The sequence below is a fragment of the Colletotrichum paranaense genome (genome assembly GCF_030867605.1).
Source record: "Colletotrichum paranaense strain IMI 384185 chromosome Unknown Scaffold_10.1, whole genome shotgun sequence".
NCBI lineage: Eukaryota > Fungi > Ascomycota > Sordariomycetes > Glomerellales > Glomerellaceae > Colletotrichum > Colletotrichum paranaense.
In genome coordinates this window covers 1402987-1420270 of record NW_026848968.1, presented here as the reverse complement: position 1 = coordinate 1420270, position 17284 = coordinate 1402987, and the positions used below count along the sequence as shown (strand labels likewise).

At 51.3% G+C, this 17284-nt stretch overlaps 4 protein-coding genes across 4 annotated transcripts; all 4 read left to right on the top strand.

Annotated features, from left to right (window-relative positions):
- Nucleotides 1–3846: 3846 nt before the first annotated feature.
- On the top strand, nt 3847–5752 carry CPAR01_12166 (major facilitator superfamily transporter; the record flags this gene model as incomplete). The annotated part of the gene is made up of 8 exons (XM_060496424.1): nt 3847–4041; nt 4103–4132; nt 4192–4264; nt 4325–4367; nt 4424–4478; nt 4542–5084; nt 5152–5409; nt 5474–5752. The coding sequence occupies 8 exons, from the start codon at nt 3847–3849 to the stop codon at nt 5750–5752; spliced, it is 1476 nt and encodes a 491-aa protein (XP_060345209.1).
- Nucleotides 5753–6729: 977 nt separating this feature from the next.
- CPAR01_12165 (C6 zinc finger protein) lies at nt 6730–8271 on the top strand (the record flags this gene model as incomplete). Its single annotated transcript, XM_060496423.1, has 1 exon — nt 6730–8271. The coding sequence occupies one exon, from the start codon at nt 6730–6732 to the stop codon at nt 8269–8271; it is 1542 nt and encodes a 513-aa protein (XP_060345208.1).
- Nucleotides 8272–10070: 1799 nt separating this feature from the next.
- On the top strand, nt 10071–11731 carry CPAR01_12164 (purine-cytosine permease FCY21; the record flags this gene model as incomplete). Its single annotated transcript, XM_060496422.1, has 5 exons — nt 10071–10321; nt 10369–10709; nt 10986–11117; nt 11158–11287; nt 11344–11731. The coding sequence occupies 5 exons, from the start codon at nt 10071–10073 to the stop codon at nt 11729–11731; spliced, it is 1242 nt and encodes a 413-aa protein (XP_060345207.1).
- Nucleotides 11732–16416: 4685 nt separating this feature from the next.
- On the top strand, nt 16417–17074 carry CPAR01_12163 (CFEM domain-containing protein; the record flags this gene model as incomplete). The annotated part of the gene is made up of 2 exons (XM_060496421.1): nt 16417–16645; nt 16716–17074. 2 exons carry the CDS (start codon nt 16417–16419, stop codon nt 17072–17074), a joined length of 588 nt encoding a protein of 195 aa, XP_060345206.1.
- Between the last annotated feature and the right edge of the window lie 210 nt (nt 17075–17284).

The following is a 17284-nucleotide window of genomic DNA, read 5'->3' as shown; positions in this document are numbered from 1 at the left end:
TAGCCTGTCTCAAGGCTTCGCTATTCGTTCTGGCATCGGAAATCTTGGATGAATGTTTAGCGACGCTACCTTCTTCGCGAGCCGGTCCAGTAGCCATTGCTGTTTCTGAATAGTACAAATTATCTCGGCTCGAGGGCATGTGAGACTGCAGCGCAACAAAGCTGGACTTGCTTAACATTTTGGGATTTGCTAGCCTGCCCACACATCACGCTCAGTGCTTAAACCATGCATATTGCGCAAATACTGTGTAGGACCAGCGGGGATGTGCTTGACAAGATCGTATCTCGACGCACTTGGGTATCTTTCAACGGAGCACGCGATTGAGAGTGTGCATACCTGAGCCAAAGTAAACGAAAGCAGAATGATCAGAAAGCAGTCAAACGAATTCGTACATTCGACGCTCGAACTGTTCAGTCCAAATGTCAGCATAAAATATCGCATCGAACACGCCCGCCCCACGCTTGAACGATGTTGCCCCGAGCGGTTCCCTTTCAGTCCACCGCAGAAGCCAGAATCCGTGTGACTTCCCCTTGGGGACATGAGAGAGGAGCTTCAAAAATTCAAATCAATGGTATTGGCTGACATACACCAGAAATCCATCACATTATGGTGGCGCGCTGCAGCCGAGTCGTTTGTTGGACCGGTATTCCAGCCGCAGCCACCAACGGCGTTCACTCCGGCGTCACCAATTCTTAATTTCTTCCGACCCTTGTGGATAGAATCACCTTGGCGGCCCCATTTGGCGCCAACTACGGGGGGACGAAGAGGGGGAAGAGTGGGAATGGGGTAAAGTTGGAGAAGACGAGGGGGCGGAATCATGACAATTCATTCCCTGATCTCAAGCTTCTGATAGAGCTAAACAACCGGTTGCCCTTACAATTCGCCAGCAAGCCGTACGTTCTGCATACCAAAGATGCACATGTAGTCAAGGGATGAGCGGGGAAGTGGTGGTCTCTTGTTCTAGGGCTAAGGGTACCTCGCTCGGGAGGACGCCAATGATCCGGACCATCCTACATGAAGTCATGTCTATGAGAATGCAGGCTTTGACCGCGTCTCTCCAATCAGTTGTGCCGCGGGTGGGAGATCTGGCGATATAATTAACCTCAACCTTTTCCGTCTGCTTCCCCCTCCACTTGGTAAAACATTTGGGCCCTCCGTTCTTGACTGACTTTGATCTGCTCTCGTGAGGCTTTGTTCTTCTAGTGGGCAACTACCTACATGTAATTACGGACAGCAGTGTGTTGATTGCACCCCTCTTGCCAAGACACCGAGAGCAAGCGTCTGCATGCCCAGCTACGCCTTCTGACGCTGGGCACTCTTGGCTACACATACCGTAGTAGGGTATAGCCTTTTTTCACTTTTCAGCCAAGACAATCTTGTCGAGAGATGATCCATTTGATCGTTCTTAGATTGGGCCTGGGGTGCACCAGCACGACACCGGGGGAAGAATATGCCTCATAGGCCGTCACCGACAAATCAATCCTACGCCGCGCCGGTCAAGCACTAAATCGGGCCTGAGCTGGCAGCCCTGGGGAAATTCGCCTGGATATCCCGAATCGACGACCAGAATGAGTCGAACAAGTATCCCAGTCTATCTCGACTCCAACTGTTTAAGTAGCAGAGGGTCCGGTAAGGGTCACTATGGGGCTCGAGATCCGGGGAATCATCGCCGCGTCGCTTGTCAACTGTCAATCTCGTGTTGGGCAATTCCGGGGACGCGCCACCGGTACTGTCCCCTTGAAGCTCCAAATGAGACCCTCTTCCCCACGGCGTTCGTCCTGTCTCTGGCATTTCACTGCGAGGCCCCCACTCCGATGGAGCTGAGACCGCACAAATGCGACGAGGGCCTCCTTCATTGCTTGACGCCAGAGCAGGTCTGCAAGGGTGGGCAGGTCAGACTACCTTTCGTGGATGGTCACCTGCGATCCTGCGTTTCTGCATTCGCATTGGGCGTTGCTATGCTCGCAACTCGATCCTACATGGATGCCACCGATAGTTGGTCCATTGGGTGTCATCGAAGACAGCGGACATGAACATTAGCATTGCTCGACTGGTACCGCGGATATAGTCACTCCAACGTCTTGCAGACATAAGCTGGACATCCTCCACCTGAACGTCGCTGAACAGAGGCATACGGCCTCGAATATCCCATGTACTATGTGATACGAGCTTCTTAGCGAGCTTCTACGCCCGCTCTGATTGTGATAGTGGTTGTGTATTCAGCGCATCATAACGCACTAGACGCCCTAGAAGCGCTGCAGGGAAGGCTTCGTTCAAATTGGTTCGCCCCCGTCATCAAGGAAGCAACTAAATCAACCTTCTAGCTTGACTCCAAGTATTCTAGTGCGCGGCGCCAAAACGAAGCTTTCCCCTTCACGCAAGTGCCGAGCCAAATCGTAACCAGCCGACCTGCCTGCCCTCGCCAAGAATGAGGGCTTGAACTACGTCTGGCACGACCTATCATTGTTGGGAAAACAACGCAAACATAGATACAAGAACGTGCGTGAGCACACCACCGTAGATAAACACCCGGAGCCTGTCCGGGGCAAGTCAATGATTAGTGAATTACATTTCGTCTGCTCCGTCGACTAGGCTTGAAACAAGGTTGGCACTTGTTGGCCTTACTTGGCGCTGCGCCATCTCCCTGGCCCTGAGCGCATTTCACTCTCGGCAGCGCTTGTTGGCGGTGGTTTGGATTCTAGAACGCAGGGAACCATCATTAGGTTGGCCCACCTTCTTCTACGACCAACCTTGAGCTGCGTCGTTCGACCCAGGAACCTGATCCCCTCCCCCAAAGAACTCACGCCACCATGCCCAACCTGCACTGAAGCAATCCAGCGAAGAGGAACGCGGGGAAAGCTGAGTTAGCGCGACACTGATTGCGCCCACTTTCCCCAGGTCAAAAACCGACCTTCCACTTCCCCGGACGGAGACACATGCACAGCCCACCCCGACTTGACCGGGTGCGGGCGTCCTTAAGTGAATGTGGCGGCCGAGGCGAGGCACTGGTATGGGAGTCTTGCCTATCACCCTCTTCTAACTTGCATCACTATACGAGCAACATAATGTCGTCAACTCGGGACGAGTCATCAAGTCGCAGAGCCAAGAATTAGGCCCACCACGTTCATTCTCAAAAGCCATGCCTCCGGGGATTTTCATCCCTCGCTCGGCAGTCTATGTCACTACTTTGCAAACAAAATAACACGAGGCAACTGAGGAGAGGCACGCTACTACTTGCCAAGACACATGGGCAGTCAAGGGTAGAAGGAAGGCAATGTCACATTCCCCAAGCTTGGTATTTCTTGGTAACTTTCTTCTGTAGCACAAAGTGATTCGTCGTGACTCCTGTCAACGCTTATGATAGCAGCTAGCTGGGAGCGTACACCACCAGCTCAAGTTGTGCGCGCTTCCAGGATCGCTGGCCGCCCGCCTGGGCAAGTCTTCTCCTTCTTGGGAATGACTAGGGGGTGGTCGTTGGTGTTCGGAACATGTCGGGCGTGACTTGGCAGAAACAAAATAAGTGAGATTTCGTGATGAACAAGTGTGGTTGTAAGCAACCCAAGACTCGCCGAGCCCATGCCCCTAGTCGATCGCGGGCACGACATGGGAGGACAACGTGGACGGAGGCTGGAGGTCATCCCACGAGGGTAAGGTCTGGGCATCCCCGCCTTGTACGAATACATAAGAGCTCCAGACCCCGTGGGGAAATGGAAAATGAATTTCGCTAGACAGAGTACAATTAGCTTAGCATTGCTAACATCAGTCTCAATCAATATCTTCCTTCTCACTTCTTTTGTTGCTCGTCTGGACTTCCGTGAAGTCATTGCCAAAGCAAGAGCCGGAATCATGACCTCCAAAACCAACACCGCGGCTAATAATGAAGCCGACAGAGTCAAGGATATGGAGCCCCAAATTTTTGAGGACGAGAACCCAGAGAAGCCCATTCCAAGGAACACGGGCAAGATCGACTACTCTGGGGCTCAGGAGAAGACTGATCCCAAGGAAATCGCTCTTGTGAAGAAGTTAGACAGATGGATCATGGTATATGAAACTCCAGATACCTTCTCCAAGTGACTATGGACTGACTAATACTTTTCTTTAGCCGATGCTATGGTCGATGTACTGGCTGAATGTAAGTCCACATTTTGGAGCCTCCACGTCGTCAACACACACTAACGGGTCTTGCAACAGTACCTTGACCGCAATGCCATTGCTTTGGCTCGTCTCAACGATCTCGAGAAAGACCTCAATTTAACTGGTTCTCGTACGTCTGACAATATTCGTTGGTGGTGTTAAGAATATCGCTAACGCCTCTATCTGACAGAGTACCAGACCTGTGTTTCGATTCTCTTCGTCGGTTACATTCTGTAAGATGCTCGTCGATGTTCACTTGTTTCATACCTAACTAACACCATCCTACTAGAGGACAGATCCCTTCAAATATGTTCCTTACTCGAACCCGGCCTAGCCGCTATATGGTACTTCTTCACAGCCCCCGACTCTGAACGCAGGGAGATACTAAATCTGTTGCCCGTCTCCAGGGAATCATGATGATGCTCTGGGCTGTTGTTAGCGCTCTCACTGCAGTTTCCAAGGACTTCACCGGACTTCTCCTCACCCGGTTCTTTCTCGGAGTCACCGAAGCTCCATACTATCCCGGTGCTGTCTACTTGCTGAGTATCTTCTACACCCGAAAAGAGGTTGCCACTCGCATTGCTATCCTCTACACCGGAAATATTCTCGCCACTGCCTTCGCCGGCCTGATTGCTGCCGGAATTTTCCACGGCATGGATAACCTCGCGGGCATTGCAGGCTGGAAGTGGCTGTTCATCCTCCAAGGTGCTGTTACGTTCGTCATTGCAGTCATCGGCTTCTTTCTACTTCCCGACTTCCCACAGACCACCAAGTGGTTGACACAGGAAGAACGTGACCTCGCCTACAACCGTATGGAGCTCGACACCGTTGCCAATAAGGGCGAGACCAGCACCTGGAACGGTCTGCGTCAAGCTGCCAAAGACCCCATGGTCTGGATCTTCTGTGCGATGGCCCACATGCATCTGGCTGCCAATGGTTTCAAGAACTTTGTAAGGCTTTTATGACTCGTGATCGACATGTGAGAGAGGAGACGACTGACAACAAGTTCTCGAACAGTTTCCAAGCGTTGTCAAGACACTCGGCTTCAACACAACCATCACCCTCGTGCTCACCTGTCCCCCCTACCTCATTGCTGGTGCGGTTACCATTGCTGTGTCTTGGTCATCAGGCAAGTTCAATGAGCGCACATGGCATATCACCGCGTCCAAAGCCGTCGCCGTTGTCGGTTTCATTTCAGCCGCTGCCACAATGAACTTGGCTGGCCGATACGTCTCCATGGTGATCTTCACCATCGGCACTTACGGAGTCAACTCGGTGCGATTATTCTCTCTCCAAAATCGTTGCAAAACTTTGCCATTGTAGCTGACTCCGGAAACAGTTGATCCTAGGTTGGTGCGGCAGTGTCTGTGGCCAAACAAAAGAGAAAAAGGCAGTGGCCATCTCCATGGTGACCATGATCATGAACGTCAGCTTCATTTGGACCCCATATCTTTGGCCCAGCAGCGACGAGCCTCGTTATGTCATCGCCATGTCAAGCAGCGCCGCGTTCAGCATTGCTACTGCTTTGCTGGCTTGGCTTGGAAAGATCATCTTGAAGAAGCGCAATGAGAAGCTCAGGGCTTCCCCTGACGAGACCGCCGTCTTTTATGTCTACTGAATGGAAACTTTGATACGAATTTCTTGCGGGGGACTGCTTTTTGCACACTAATACACACTCATTTAGAAGTATCACTACGGCTACGTCTGTGTTTGGAGCTGATCATATAAACATGCTGTAGTACCGTACTCGAGTAATGATATTCGTGTTTTTCCTCTGACCTTGCATCAATCGAATTTCAGCTTGATCTTGTCATCGCCCCTTCCCCCTGGTATCGAATTCGTGCTATTGGAGTTCACTTGGTGAGGATTGGTGTGGTCGTTGATTGTGCTTTCATGGGTACCGGCTCTAGTATGGGCAAGATGGCCCACAGCTTTCTACCTGCTATCTCAATAAAGCTGCTAGAGCTCGATATTCTTTCGGTGGAAAATGCGTTTAGCTGCAAATCCTCACTCCTCGTTGGGAGATGATACTCAGGTGATGTGGTAAGCTGACGCGACATGGCTCCAGTCAATTCGCTTCCGCGTCTCTAATAGGGCAGCTGAGTCAAGGGTCAGATTTTGGTGCCGTTGAAGGAACATCTGAAGGCCGAATTATGCTGCATACGCTGGAATCGACGGATGTGGGTGGACAAGCGAGGCGGTTGGGGTCGCGATCGGTTGCTTAGCCTATTTTGACAGGAGGCATCTCTATTGTAGCGGCAACCTTTAAATGTCAGCCCTACCGCTCCTCTTTCACGTCGCTCTAAATTCTCCATTGAATGTCCCAGAGCCGGGGAGTGCGAAGCCCTTGGTAACGCCAGCATCGACTCCACGGTTTTACCAGAAAAGCATAAGCTCGACCTTCCATGGCAGATAGAGCTCTTCAAAAGCCAATGGCGCCGGTGGCCCCGGTTTCGGCGCCCCAGATCCTCAGCTTTGCCCTCAGGGACCGGCCGAAGGTAAACCGCCGGAGACAAGCTCCGAAGTCTCGGGCAGGCTGTATCACATGCAAGTGAGTTACGAGCAACATGAAGACACAACAACCGCATCTGAGATATGCGTTCCGATCAATTCTCACCGATGCTTGTGATGCAGCGAGCTAACGCAATCATTAGAAAACGACGCATCCGTTGCGATGAGGGGAAGCCATCCTGTCTAAATTGCGGCAAATCAAAGCGAACTTGCGAAGGATACGCACCAAAGTCCACGGGAAATGAACGTAGATTGCAGGAATACCGCCCACTGCTCATTCGACCCAACTACGAGATGTACATGTTCACTGCACAACTCGAGAAAGATCAATTCGAGTATTGGATGACATTCAGCAAGCAGTTTACTCTGTTTCCGTCGGATCTCATCACACAGCTCATACCACAAATTGCCCGTGAAGAGCCGGCCATCAGACACGCAGCGTTTGCCATTGGCGCAGTCACTTTGGGCAGCGATAGTCGCCTACAACGCACCGGTGGCGCGGGTCCATTCATGAAGGATGCTTTGCAACATTATGGAAGAGCCATTCACATCATTCGATCCAGCGCATCATCAAAGAGAAGTATCGCTCGTGCTCTCCTCTCCTGTATTCTCTTCGTCGCCTTCGAAGCCATACAGGGCAACCATCTAGCTGCGCTCACCCATATAAATCATGGATGCAGTATGCTAGATCAAGTGATGAAACAGGGCGTGAGTGGAGAATGCCCTCCAAAGCTGATTGATGAGGTTATCTCGGGATTCCAGCGCTTCACCTTGTCATCATGGACCATGAATGGATATCACCCGACTGAGACTGAGACCTGGGTGCCTTGGTGCTGCCGCGGAAGAAGAAGTCGCTATGCAGTCGACGAGCTGCCAAAGAGCTTTGCAACGCTTTCAGAGGCTCATCGGTGGTGGGAGGTCATCCAACACTTCATTATATATCAAACAAAGATGCATTCAGCATTGCATTTTGAAGACCTCGGGACTCCTTCAAACCTGACAAAGATCCCGAAACATCAGGTGAAGAGATACATGGGCATCCTCGACCGGTGGCACGTCCGATTCGAGGCGTTATCAATCACAAGGTCTCCGACAGAGGCAGTGCACAATGATCGAGCAAGCCTACAAAAGTTGAGCCTTCAGCTTTTATACAAGTCACTCGTCATTTCTGTGAAGAGCTCTCAATACACAAACACAGAAGTCCTAGTCGAGTCGACAGAGGAATTTAGTGAGATACTCGCTATGAGTAGGATCGTTCTCGAGGGACAATCAAATATGGACCCATCCAGGGAGGTTTTTACTATGGAAACCAGCCCGAGCTGGGCCATTCTTTCTGCGAGCATCTATTGTGTCGATGCAGACGTTAGAAAAGAGGCTCACCGTCTGCTCAAGGACTTTCCCCGCCGGGATGGCATTTGGGATACCAAATTGTTCGCCGCCATTTCAAAGACCAGCCAAGACCTCCGTGCAGAAAACGACTGGAGAGTCGACGATCATGCTGGTGCAGTTCTGGTCAATAAAGAGGTTGTTCTATACAAGGATGAGGTGTTTAGGAGGAAGTATGAGCTAGCAGACGGCCAGTGGCGGATTGTGGAAGAGCAAAGGATACCAGTTGGTTTAGAGTGATTAAATGGTTGTGGGCTATTGCTAGACACTCAACTCTAAATACGAATAACTTGAAGGCAGTCGATATTCCTCAAAGGAGTCGTGACTGAAATACCTAAGAGCTCTGCGTTGCTAACCAGAAGAGAACATACTTACTGAGCATTTTGATAGGACATGTCAAAGACATATATGGAAACTAGTAATGAGCAATTTGAGAGAGGCTCCGGGGCTGCGATGTCTTCCTCCACTGAAGCAGGTCCATGTTTTGTACTGTAGCTCTTGAAAAGGCCAAGCTTTCAAGTTGGCAACTCCAGAAGCTGTGGTCACGCACACCCTAGAAGTCGTGACGACGACTCTATTTCCTCTCACCGAATTTGATTCTCGCGCAAGCGTGAATTCCCAGAGGAGCAAATTTCGCGCGCACTCCCTACTTCTGATATCTGATGACCACATCGCTCGATCACTCCAGTTCATCGGGATACCTAGACGATATCCCATATAGTCCAGTGGTTAGGATACTCCGCTTTCAGTCTCGTGAAAGCGTTCCGGAGAGACCCGAGTTCGAACCTCGGTGTGGGAACATGCCTTTGATGATGAGGAGCATTTTTGCACTTTTGAAGCCGTGGTCTACCAGCCAACTACAAACAAACCGTCGATGCACTTCACTCAACCCCTACGATTATCTCGACACATCATATAGCACAAAGTAGATGTTTCGACACCTCTGGAGCGGAGACATTGATGAGATACCTCAGGGGCATCAGTAGGCTGAACCCACGACGACTGGATGACTCACAGGAGACTCTCAGCACTAAAACGTGGGAATCAACCTAACCATTATGATTTCTTAAATATATGGTAGATGTGTCACTTAATCGATACATAATAACACTCGGTCGACTCGTAGGTAAAGACAGAGGGCGGCTGTGAAGCCTGATGCGTAGGTCAAAGAGCTTGAGAATCACGACTATCGGACAGTTGAATATTAGTATTGATGAGCCTTAAGGTCTTGTTCTGCGAGGTCAGATTATTGCTTAAATGGATTGACGGCACTGAACTATCAAAGCGTGCCATTCTTCTTTATCAAATAAAACGACACAACGTTGTCAGAATGCTTTGAGTCGCGCTCAAACTCCCTGTTTGTCCGAAGCCAAATTTATCGCGCAATGTGTTGACATTGTAATATAGGTAGTAGAACGGCATCGGTATCTAAAAATCAACAAGTCGGCAGGATGCTAGAGACTAGCCTATCTCTACTCAATATCTGCGATCCAGCCTTCTTATCTGGCTTATTCAAAGATGGTCAAATCTTTGGGGATTTGAAGCTGGAGACTGACTTGTCTCAAGGAAAACGATCTTGCGGAATTCATCTTCCGCACGGTAAGGTGTGGGGGTTATCTTCTCATCCCCAGCCCGTACACGACCTAGTGTTTACGCAACCGGTGTCATGTCTTTACTTGACAGGATACCTAACTTCAATCTGCTACCAAATGATTGCGATGATAAGATAATAGCATTGTTTTATCTTGGGAATGGAGCATCCTGGGGGAAGGGTTAATAGATTGGCGCACGCCGATGTACTAATCCGTGTTATCATCCGAAGATGATTAACGTGCCCCTCGCTGTGTAGGATAGACCTCGATATGCCGCGCCCAATGATGCACAAAGTATAGAGAGACATTCAACTGTACTAGACATTATAAAGAAGCGTTCGCGCCTTGCCTCTGAGACTGAGTCGCGGGAAGATCCAGCAATATGCTCCTAGCAGCTGTGCCATCCAGCCAACTGAGATTCTCACCTGCCTCACACGCGTAGAAACGATGACCACAAGACACGAAAAGACACATTCAGTCGACCTTTATAATAGGCTCGACGAGAACGTCGACAATGTCTATCTCGAAGCAGGCTCTCAGAGCCTCCCATCGAAGGACTGGCTTACCAGGTTACGGAACGCCTTCTTGCACTCTGCTGAGACTCAAGGCGTGGCACCTGTTCCGATTGAAGAGAGAAGCGACAGGGATACTTTTAAACTATTCATGTTGTGGCTCACTGCAAACTGCACTACCCTCCCGTATGTTTCGAAATTTCTTCCTGAATTATCGCACCTCCGCGCGTAAGACTTGCTACAGTTCGCCAAACTGATGAATACCATCAGTATGACCACTGGCATATCCGGAACCCTAAGCTTGGACTAGATCCTACTGTTGTTACAGTAGTCATCGTGCTAAGCACCCTCCTATTCATCCTTCCCGTTGCCTGGATGGGAATGATGGGGCCGAAGACTGGCATGAGTCAAATGGTTCAGACTAGATACTACTTCTGGTATTACTCAATCTCACGCTTGATGACCGTTTCTTTCATTGTAGCTAACTCGGAAGTCAGCTACTACTTTTCCATCGACATTGCGCTGCTACAAATCGGCACCTTGATCGGTTACACCATCATGACATCTATTGTCAGTGGGTAGACTCTCACGGCTGGTTCTGAAGGCGACCTTAGCTTGATTGTAGGTATCACAATCAGTGTTGTTGGCGCACTGCCCATATCCTTCTTGGGCCATAAGTATCTGCATTACAATGATCAATACTTGTGAGCTCCATCTTTTGTTGCTCTCGTCATTGTTGCCGGTATCAGTGGCAAGTCGCTTGCTGGTGCGGGTGCCGAGACTGTTGCGAGTTCACCAAGGACTGTCTTTGACGTTTGCCGCTGCGTGTGCAAGTCTGTGTACTAGTTAGGCTCCGTTGGTATCGGACTTCGCCGTCTACATCGACCCATCCATGCCAAGGTAGGTCTTGACTTGCGCATCACCGAGACTGGACTAGGCTTACGCCATCTACAACAGAATCAAGATCTTCTTATGCGTGTACGTAGGGTACAGTGTCCCTTCAATTCTGCTACTCATTCTAGGTGCCGCTGCAGGTGCCGCTGTGCCAGCAAACGAGCTTTGGGCTCAGGCCTACGGTCTCTACTCCGTTGGTGGTATCATCAATGCCATGAACACTCCTCTAGGAGGATTTGGAAAGTTCGTCTCGGTCCTGTTGGCGTTCCTGTGCTTGGTCTCACAGCCTGCACACTATATTCGCTCTCTATTAGCTCTCAGTCTCTTCATCCGATTCTCAGTCGCCTTCCCCGGTATATATACTCGCTTCTTATTGTGGCAATCATTGTGCTCATCTCAATTGTTGCCAGCTCCAACTTTTACAACTCTCTATCGAACTTCCTGAGCGTCGTTGGCTACTGGACGGCTTCGTACACTAGTATCGCGCTTACTGAGCACTTCCGTTTTCGTTGGGGCCGGTATTCTGCGTACAACATCTCTGACTGGGATAATCCAAAGGCACTCCCGCTTGGATTCGCGGCCTTGGCATCGCTCTGTTGTTCTTTCGGACTGATCGTTCCTTCTAAGGATACTGCGAGGTACCCATGGCAGTACGAACCGGCGATATCGGTATGCAATTGGAAATTGCTCTCGGTTCACTGATGTATATAGTGCTGAGAGGTGCCGAATCACAATGGAAAGGTCGAGGTAGATCATCTTAGTAGAAGATTTGTTTACTTGCCATCTCCCTCACCATAGGCTCCGAACTTTTGAAGCAGTTTGATTTGCTAATTAAAAAAAAGATGTAGCTTCACTGTCCCTAGCTCAAAACTGGAGACCGCCGTTCAGAGGTAGTGAGTGGTATCGTCATTGTCACCGAAGGCCGTCTCGGGGTCCCCTCAATGGACTTCCGTCATGCCTGCCGCATGGCTTTACCGTAGTAATTTGAATGAAGTAGCCTCCACGTAGTGGTCGGCAAACCCTCGAAGTGTCGCGTTGCTTGATGGCTGACCTCATCAACCCAGCGAATGTCGTGCTCACATCAGGTGCTCAAAGACTCCTCAATTGCATTTAAGAGCCGTGCCTACCCAGTTTTCCTTTTGCAATTAGACGACTTTCTAAACTTGTCAATCTTTACATTGATAGTCGGTTGGGTTCCCCTAGCCCTCTCACGACAGCTGAACTAGACGCAAAGCGATGCGTTGATGTTCCTAACCAATTTCCGGCGTGCGACTTCGGCGGATTCGGCGGCCTTTGCAGTTGCCGACAAGACTGCGAGCATATCTACGCATGACTTCAAGAATAAGCAATAATCTATCAGGCGCTCTCGAAACATATGTATTGCAAACGGCCCGAACGAAAAGTCCAAAGCAATCGAAAAGAACTGCCACGTCAAGCGTCGGACAATGCCCGGCCTCTTGTGAAAGCAAAGAGTGCATCTGGGCCCAGAAATCCGCTGCGACTCTGCGGAGAAGTATGCGGACCATGTCCTGGGCCCCGGCCGATGGCCGCCGTTGAAATGGAAAAGCAATGGGATGCACGAGATCGGGGCACTGTCAATCTGAGCTGCTTTCAGGAGAAAAAGAAAAGGCACGAAAACAAGACCAAAAGACCTCAGCAATCAATGCGAGCCGGCATCAAACCGCCCGAACGGCTGTCGCAAGACTGAGATTCCATTCGGGTCGCAGCCGACGTTACCCTCTCTCCTCCCATACGAAAAAACAAGGCACTAAGCGCCGACGTCGAGTCGCCTCGCCGGTCACAAGCAGCCTCGGGGGCTTCAGCTCGGAAATTCTTGGACATTGACGATCCCCTCTCAAGTCTCATTGTTAGACGGGTCATTGGAAACACACCAATTCGCCTGGTGCGACGCTTGCTAGTTAGGGGGGGGGGGGTAAAAGACGCGGCAACCAACAACGGCGCGGAAAAGCCAAACGCGACGGGAAAGTTCACCATTCGCCACAGCAGACTCTAGGCTATTCTTTGCCGAAATTTGCATCATCACAAGACTTACGCGACTGGCTGTGAACCACGTTGCCTTTCAATTTCCATAGAGTCGACTCGTGGGAAATCTCAGCAAGAATTGAGGAGAGACGTTCTTCATCAATACCAGCGAGGGAATATCAGTGGCTCGAAGTCTCATCCCCACAGAACTAGGCAGGCCAGGGAGCGACCATCTGTTCACAGACCGTTCTGCCGTCAGTGCCGCGAGGCGAGATGAGGTAGGCAGATCTTTCTCAGATGGCTTCGCACGCACGCACGCCCAGGTACGACACGCGCCGTTCATAGAGCTACGGCCTAGGGCGTCCACTGTCGCGCGCGGAGCTTCGTGGCCAACGAGGTGAACACTGAACAAGCATCCTGGAGGTAGAGCGCCATGTGTGATGCAAGATGAAGTTTGGCGCAACCTTAAGCTCTTCCCAAGCTACTTGACGCCACACCACGATGGGCTACTGTACAGCGAGTATGTGTCGGTGGCAATCAACATCTCTTCACGAGAGGAAGAGACCAATTCGCGCTAGGAACTTGGCTCAGGTCTCGGTCAGAGGAAGACAGAAGGGGAGGAGGTCTGGGGGCGGGAGGGGGCAGCCGGCTTGTTCGGCCGATCTCTGGCGCAACTCGAGCCATATCCGCCAGCGAACCCCTGTACCGCCCCAGCAAAAGGACCGGACTGGGCTCTTTCCAACTCCAACCAGCTAAAGAACCGGCAAAGGCAGCATCGGGGCCCTCGTTGTGGTCGTCTGTTCCCGCTCGCTCTGGTTTAGAGTTAAATCAAAAGCGGTCAGCCGTTGATGAGACGAGGATCTCTCATCAAAGGTCAAACCGCGGTCAAATCCATCCACGGAAAGAAAGGAAATGATGGATTGGTTTTTCTATCAGTCTTGTCAGTGTCAACGTCAACGTCAATGTCAAATGTCAAGTGTCACGATGTATCTACCTACATGTGACAGAAGCAAATATGGCATGGAGCCTGATCCGTCGCCAACGTCAGCAATCTATGGAGCGTAAGGTACAAATGTGCCATAATCAGATGCTTTTTCATTCTTCTTCGTCTGCTTGCCGCACTTTTCGATATTTTCCTGCAGAAAGACGTAAAAAGGAAGCAGCTTCACCTCGGCAGGCTTGCATCTAAGCAGCACTGCAGCAGTCAGGGACAGGGGCACCCAGGCAGCGCCATTCCGACAAGGGAATGGCTTCGTGCGGGGGAAATTGGCATCTCCCCAGACAAGCTGCGATGTGGCCCTCCCCTTCCTGGGCCTCGTCCAAGCTAAAATTTGTCCTTGTCCACGTCGTCAAACGGACGCGAAGGGTGCAGAGCCTGGGTTGGTGTGGTGAGATTGACCCAATCAAGGCAGACATGACACACGGGTGTTACCTCGATGGGATACCAGAGAGAGGGGGATCACGGTGGTTGCTTGTGGCTGCCGTGGTGTTCCTGCATCTGCCCACCTTATCTTGCCTGTGTCTGCCTTCTTGTCTGTCGTTCCGGGTATGATTGTATGTCTGGTGCCACCATCTTTCTCTTGACCTTAGGGCGCCAGACGTGGATGGATTGGCAAACCTTTTTCAGCTTGAGTTACCGAAACGCGCGACCTTTGCGTATCCGCATTATGGACTTGGACGGGCAAAAGTGGCCAATCAAGCTAACAGAGTTCGCATAATCACCAAGTCGCCCAGATCCCTCTACGGAAGCAGAGGCAACACGATTGGGATGGCGTCTTCAATGGCCTTTATGAAGTGGTACCAAGGTGTTCTAGATGGTTCAATACGGGCAAAGACTGGAGCTATAGTTCCGAGTGCGCTTGTGCCACCCAACAAACAGTCCAATATCATCCCGCATGTGGCAATGTGGCCTTGGTCAAGGAAGTCCAGGAACCATCATCATCTTCTCAATTAACTTTGCAGAGTCTAGAAGCCCCCAAAACTTACTTCACGAGGAACCATGGCCAGAGGTTCATCTGACAGCTCCGGACTTCAGCTCGTCTTACTTCTGATTCTCTAGAGACGCTTGGCCAATGGTAACTTTTCGATTTCCCCCATCAATAGCGTGACAAGCAGCCAAGAGATGCTCCCGCCATTGTCCCCAGTCACCCCGGATTTGGCCTGGAAAGTGGAAAGGAGGAGAGAAATTTGATCCCAGCTACGGAGATTTCTCCATTTCCGAGAGCAATTGACTCGATAATACATGTCACCACAAGTGTTGCACGTCCGCCAGATCCCATACACAATTTCACCAGTCATGGGATTCAACGCTTATTGAAGCGCAGCGCCATGTCAGCTAACTACTAAGATGAGTGGATTGGCTCCGAAATTACGCCCGACCGAACATACAAAAGTCCAGCTTCCCAACACTGCAAAGCCCATGTCCATCTGCATCATGCCACTCCCCTGATGGGGAATCGATCTCCTTCTTCACATGTCCAACGAGATGAGTACCGAGCACAACCTGCGGCCTTTACACACACAGAGACACCACTTTTTCTCCAATACGCGCCCTCGCGCCATAATGGCCAGGATTCGGAACTTAGCTAAGAGGCAATAGAGGTCAAAAAAGCCCACTTCCCCGGCCTCGCCTTGACCCAAGAAGATCCCCGTCCTAACGGAGGACACTGTCCAATCCGGTATTCCCACCCGTCCACACCCCCTGCTCCTCTGCAACCCTCGCCTTTGCTCTATACGATCACCGGCGCAGCCCTGAGGCCTGCAGACCACTCGAAGGTCGGGTACGCGCGGGGAACTTTCGACTACGAGGTAGGCCCTGTTCTCGCTCTCTTCTTTTTTCATCATACCGTTGCAACGCGCATGCACATGCCGACCCCATTCGGACCTAGCAACCACTTCTCACGACCAGGGTCTCTCAGCTATCCACTTTCCCCCAGATTCTTGACTTGCTTGCGCAGTAACTCTACTGACGGAGGTCCTCATCCATCCGGGTTTTCTGTGACTACTTCAGTTGCTTGCCAGTAGTAGTCACTGGACTCGCTACAACTGCTTGTACATGCTCTCCAGGATGTAAGCCCACTTCTAGTCGTTTGCCCCGTCCCAGCCCTGAGAACCTTGGTTATTAGGCTCGCCAACTAGGTCCATGCAATTCCTTCTCCGTTATGAACCTCGAAGTCATCCCAGTCCGAACATCCCGCCTATACCCATACAGCCGAAGGCATCAGGGTGCAACCACATGTACCCTCTACTCCGGCTTCTATCTACATAAAGTCTGCTCTCCCTCAGGTTTTCTCAGGCTCTCTCTTCTCCTCTGCTTCATCCACACTCGCTTGTCTTTCATACCGACACCTGATACCCACTACCACCTTACACTCACAACCCACCAACAAGCAACAATTATCAAAATGAAGTACGCGTATGCTCTCGCTGCCCTGGCCGCTGTCGTCGCCGCCCAGGTTGACCCTACCATCATCCCCGAGTGCGCTCGTCAGTGCTTGCTGGACGCCACTGCCTCGGCCACCAGCTGCAAGGCGGGCGACTACGTCTGTTCCTGCGAGCCCGCCAACAAGTCTGCCATCCAGGCCGCCGCCACTGGCTGCGTCGTCGGAGCCTGCGGTGCCGACGTTGCTCTGAGTATGTCTACATCCATTCCTATGTACTACCAAAGTAGTATCATCAGAAGGCTAACCTCACTTATCAACAGACCAGGTCCTTCCCGCCTCCGACAAGCTTTGCGCCGCCGCTTCCGCCGGCTCTGGCATATCTGCCTCAGCTTCCGCCTCCTCCTCGGCCGCTGCCTCCTCGGCTGCCTCTGCTGCCTCTTCGGTCCCCCCCGCCAGCATGCCTTCCGTTGCCTCCACCACGGCCGTGACCGTCACTGCCTCTCCCTCCGCCAGCAGCGTTGTCGTCACCTCTACCCGCGCCAGCAACGGCACCGCCTCTGCCTCTGGCACCGCTTCCGGTACCGCTGCCGCTACCACCTCCGCCGTCCAGGCTGGCGCTGCTGGCCTTGCCCCCATCGGCGGTCTTGCCATGCTGGTTCTCGGTGCTCTTGCCATCTAAGCTACCAGACCACTGGAAACATGGCTCTTGGAAGTAGAGCTCGCCCGGTGCTATCTGCAAAGATAGATGGGTGGACTCTTTGTACGTTCATGAGAAAAGCCGGAACGAAACGATTCATGGTTGATGGTGGATGATTGAAGTTTTCTGCACCACCATACGGAGGTTTATTGCCCGAAGTCATGTGTTTGACATCGGGCATGTAGTTCAAGT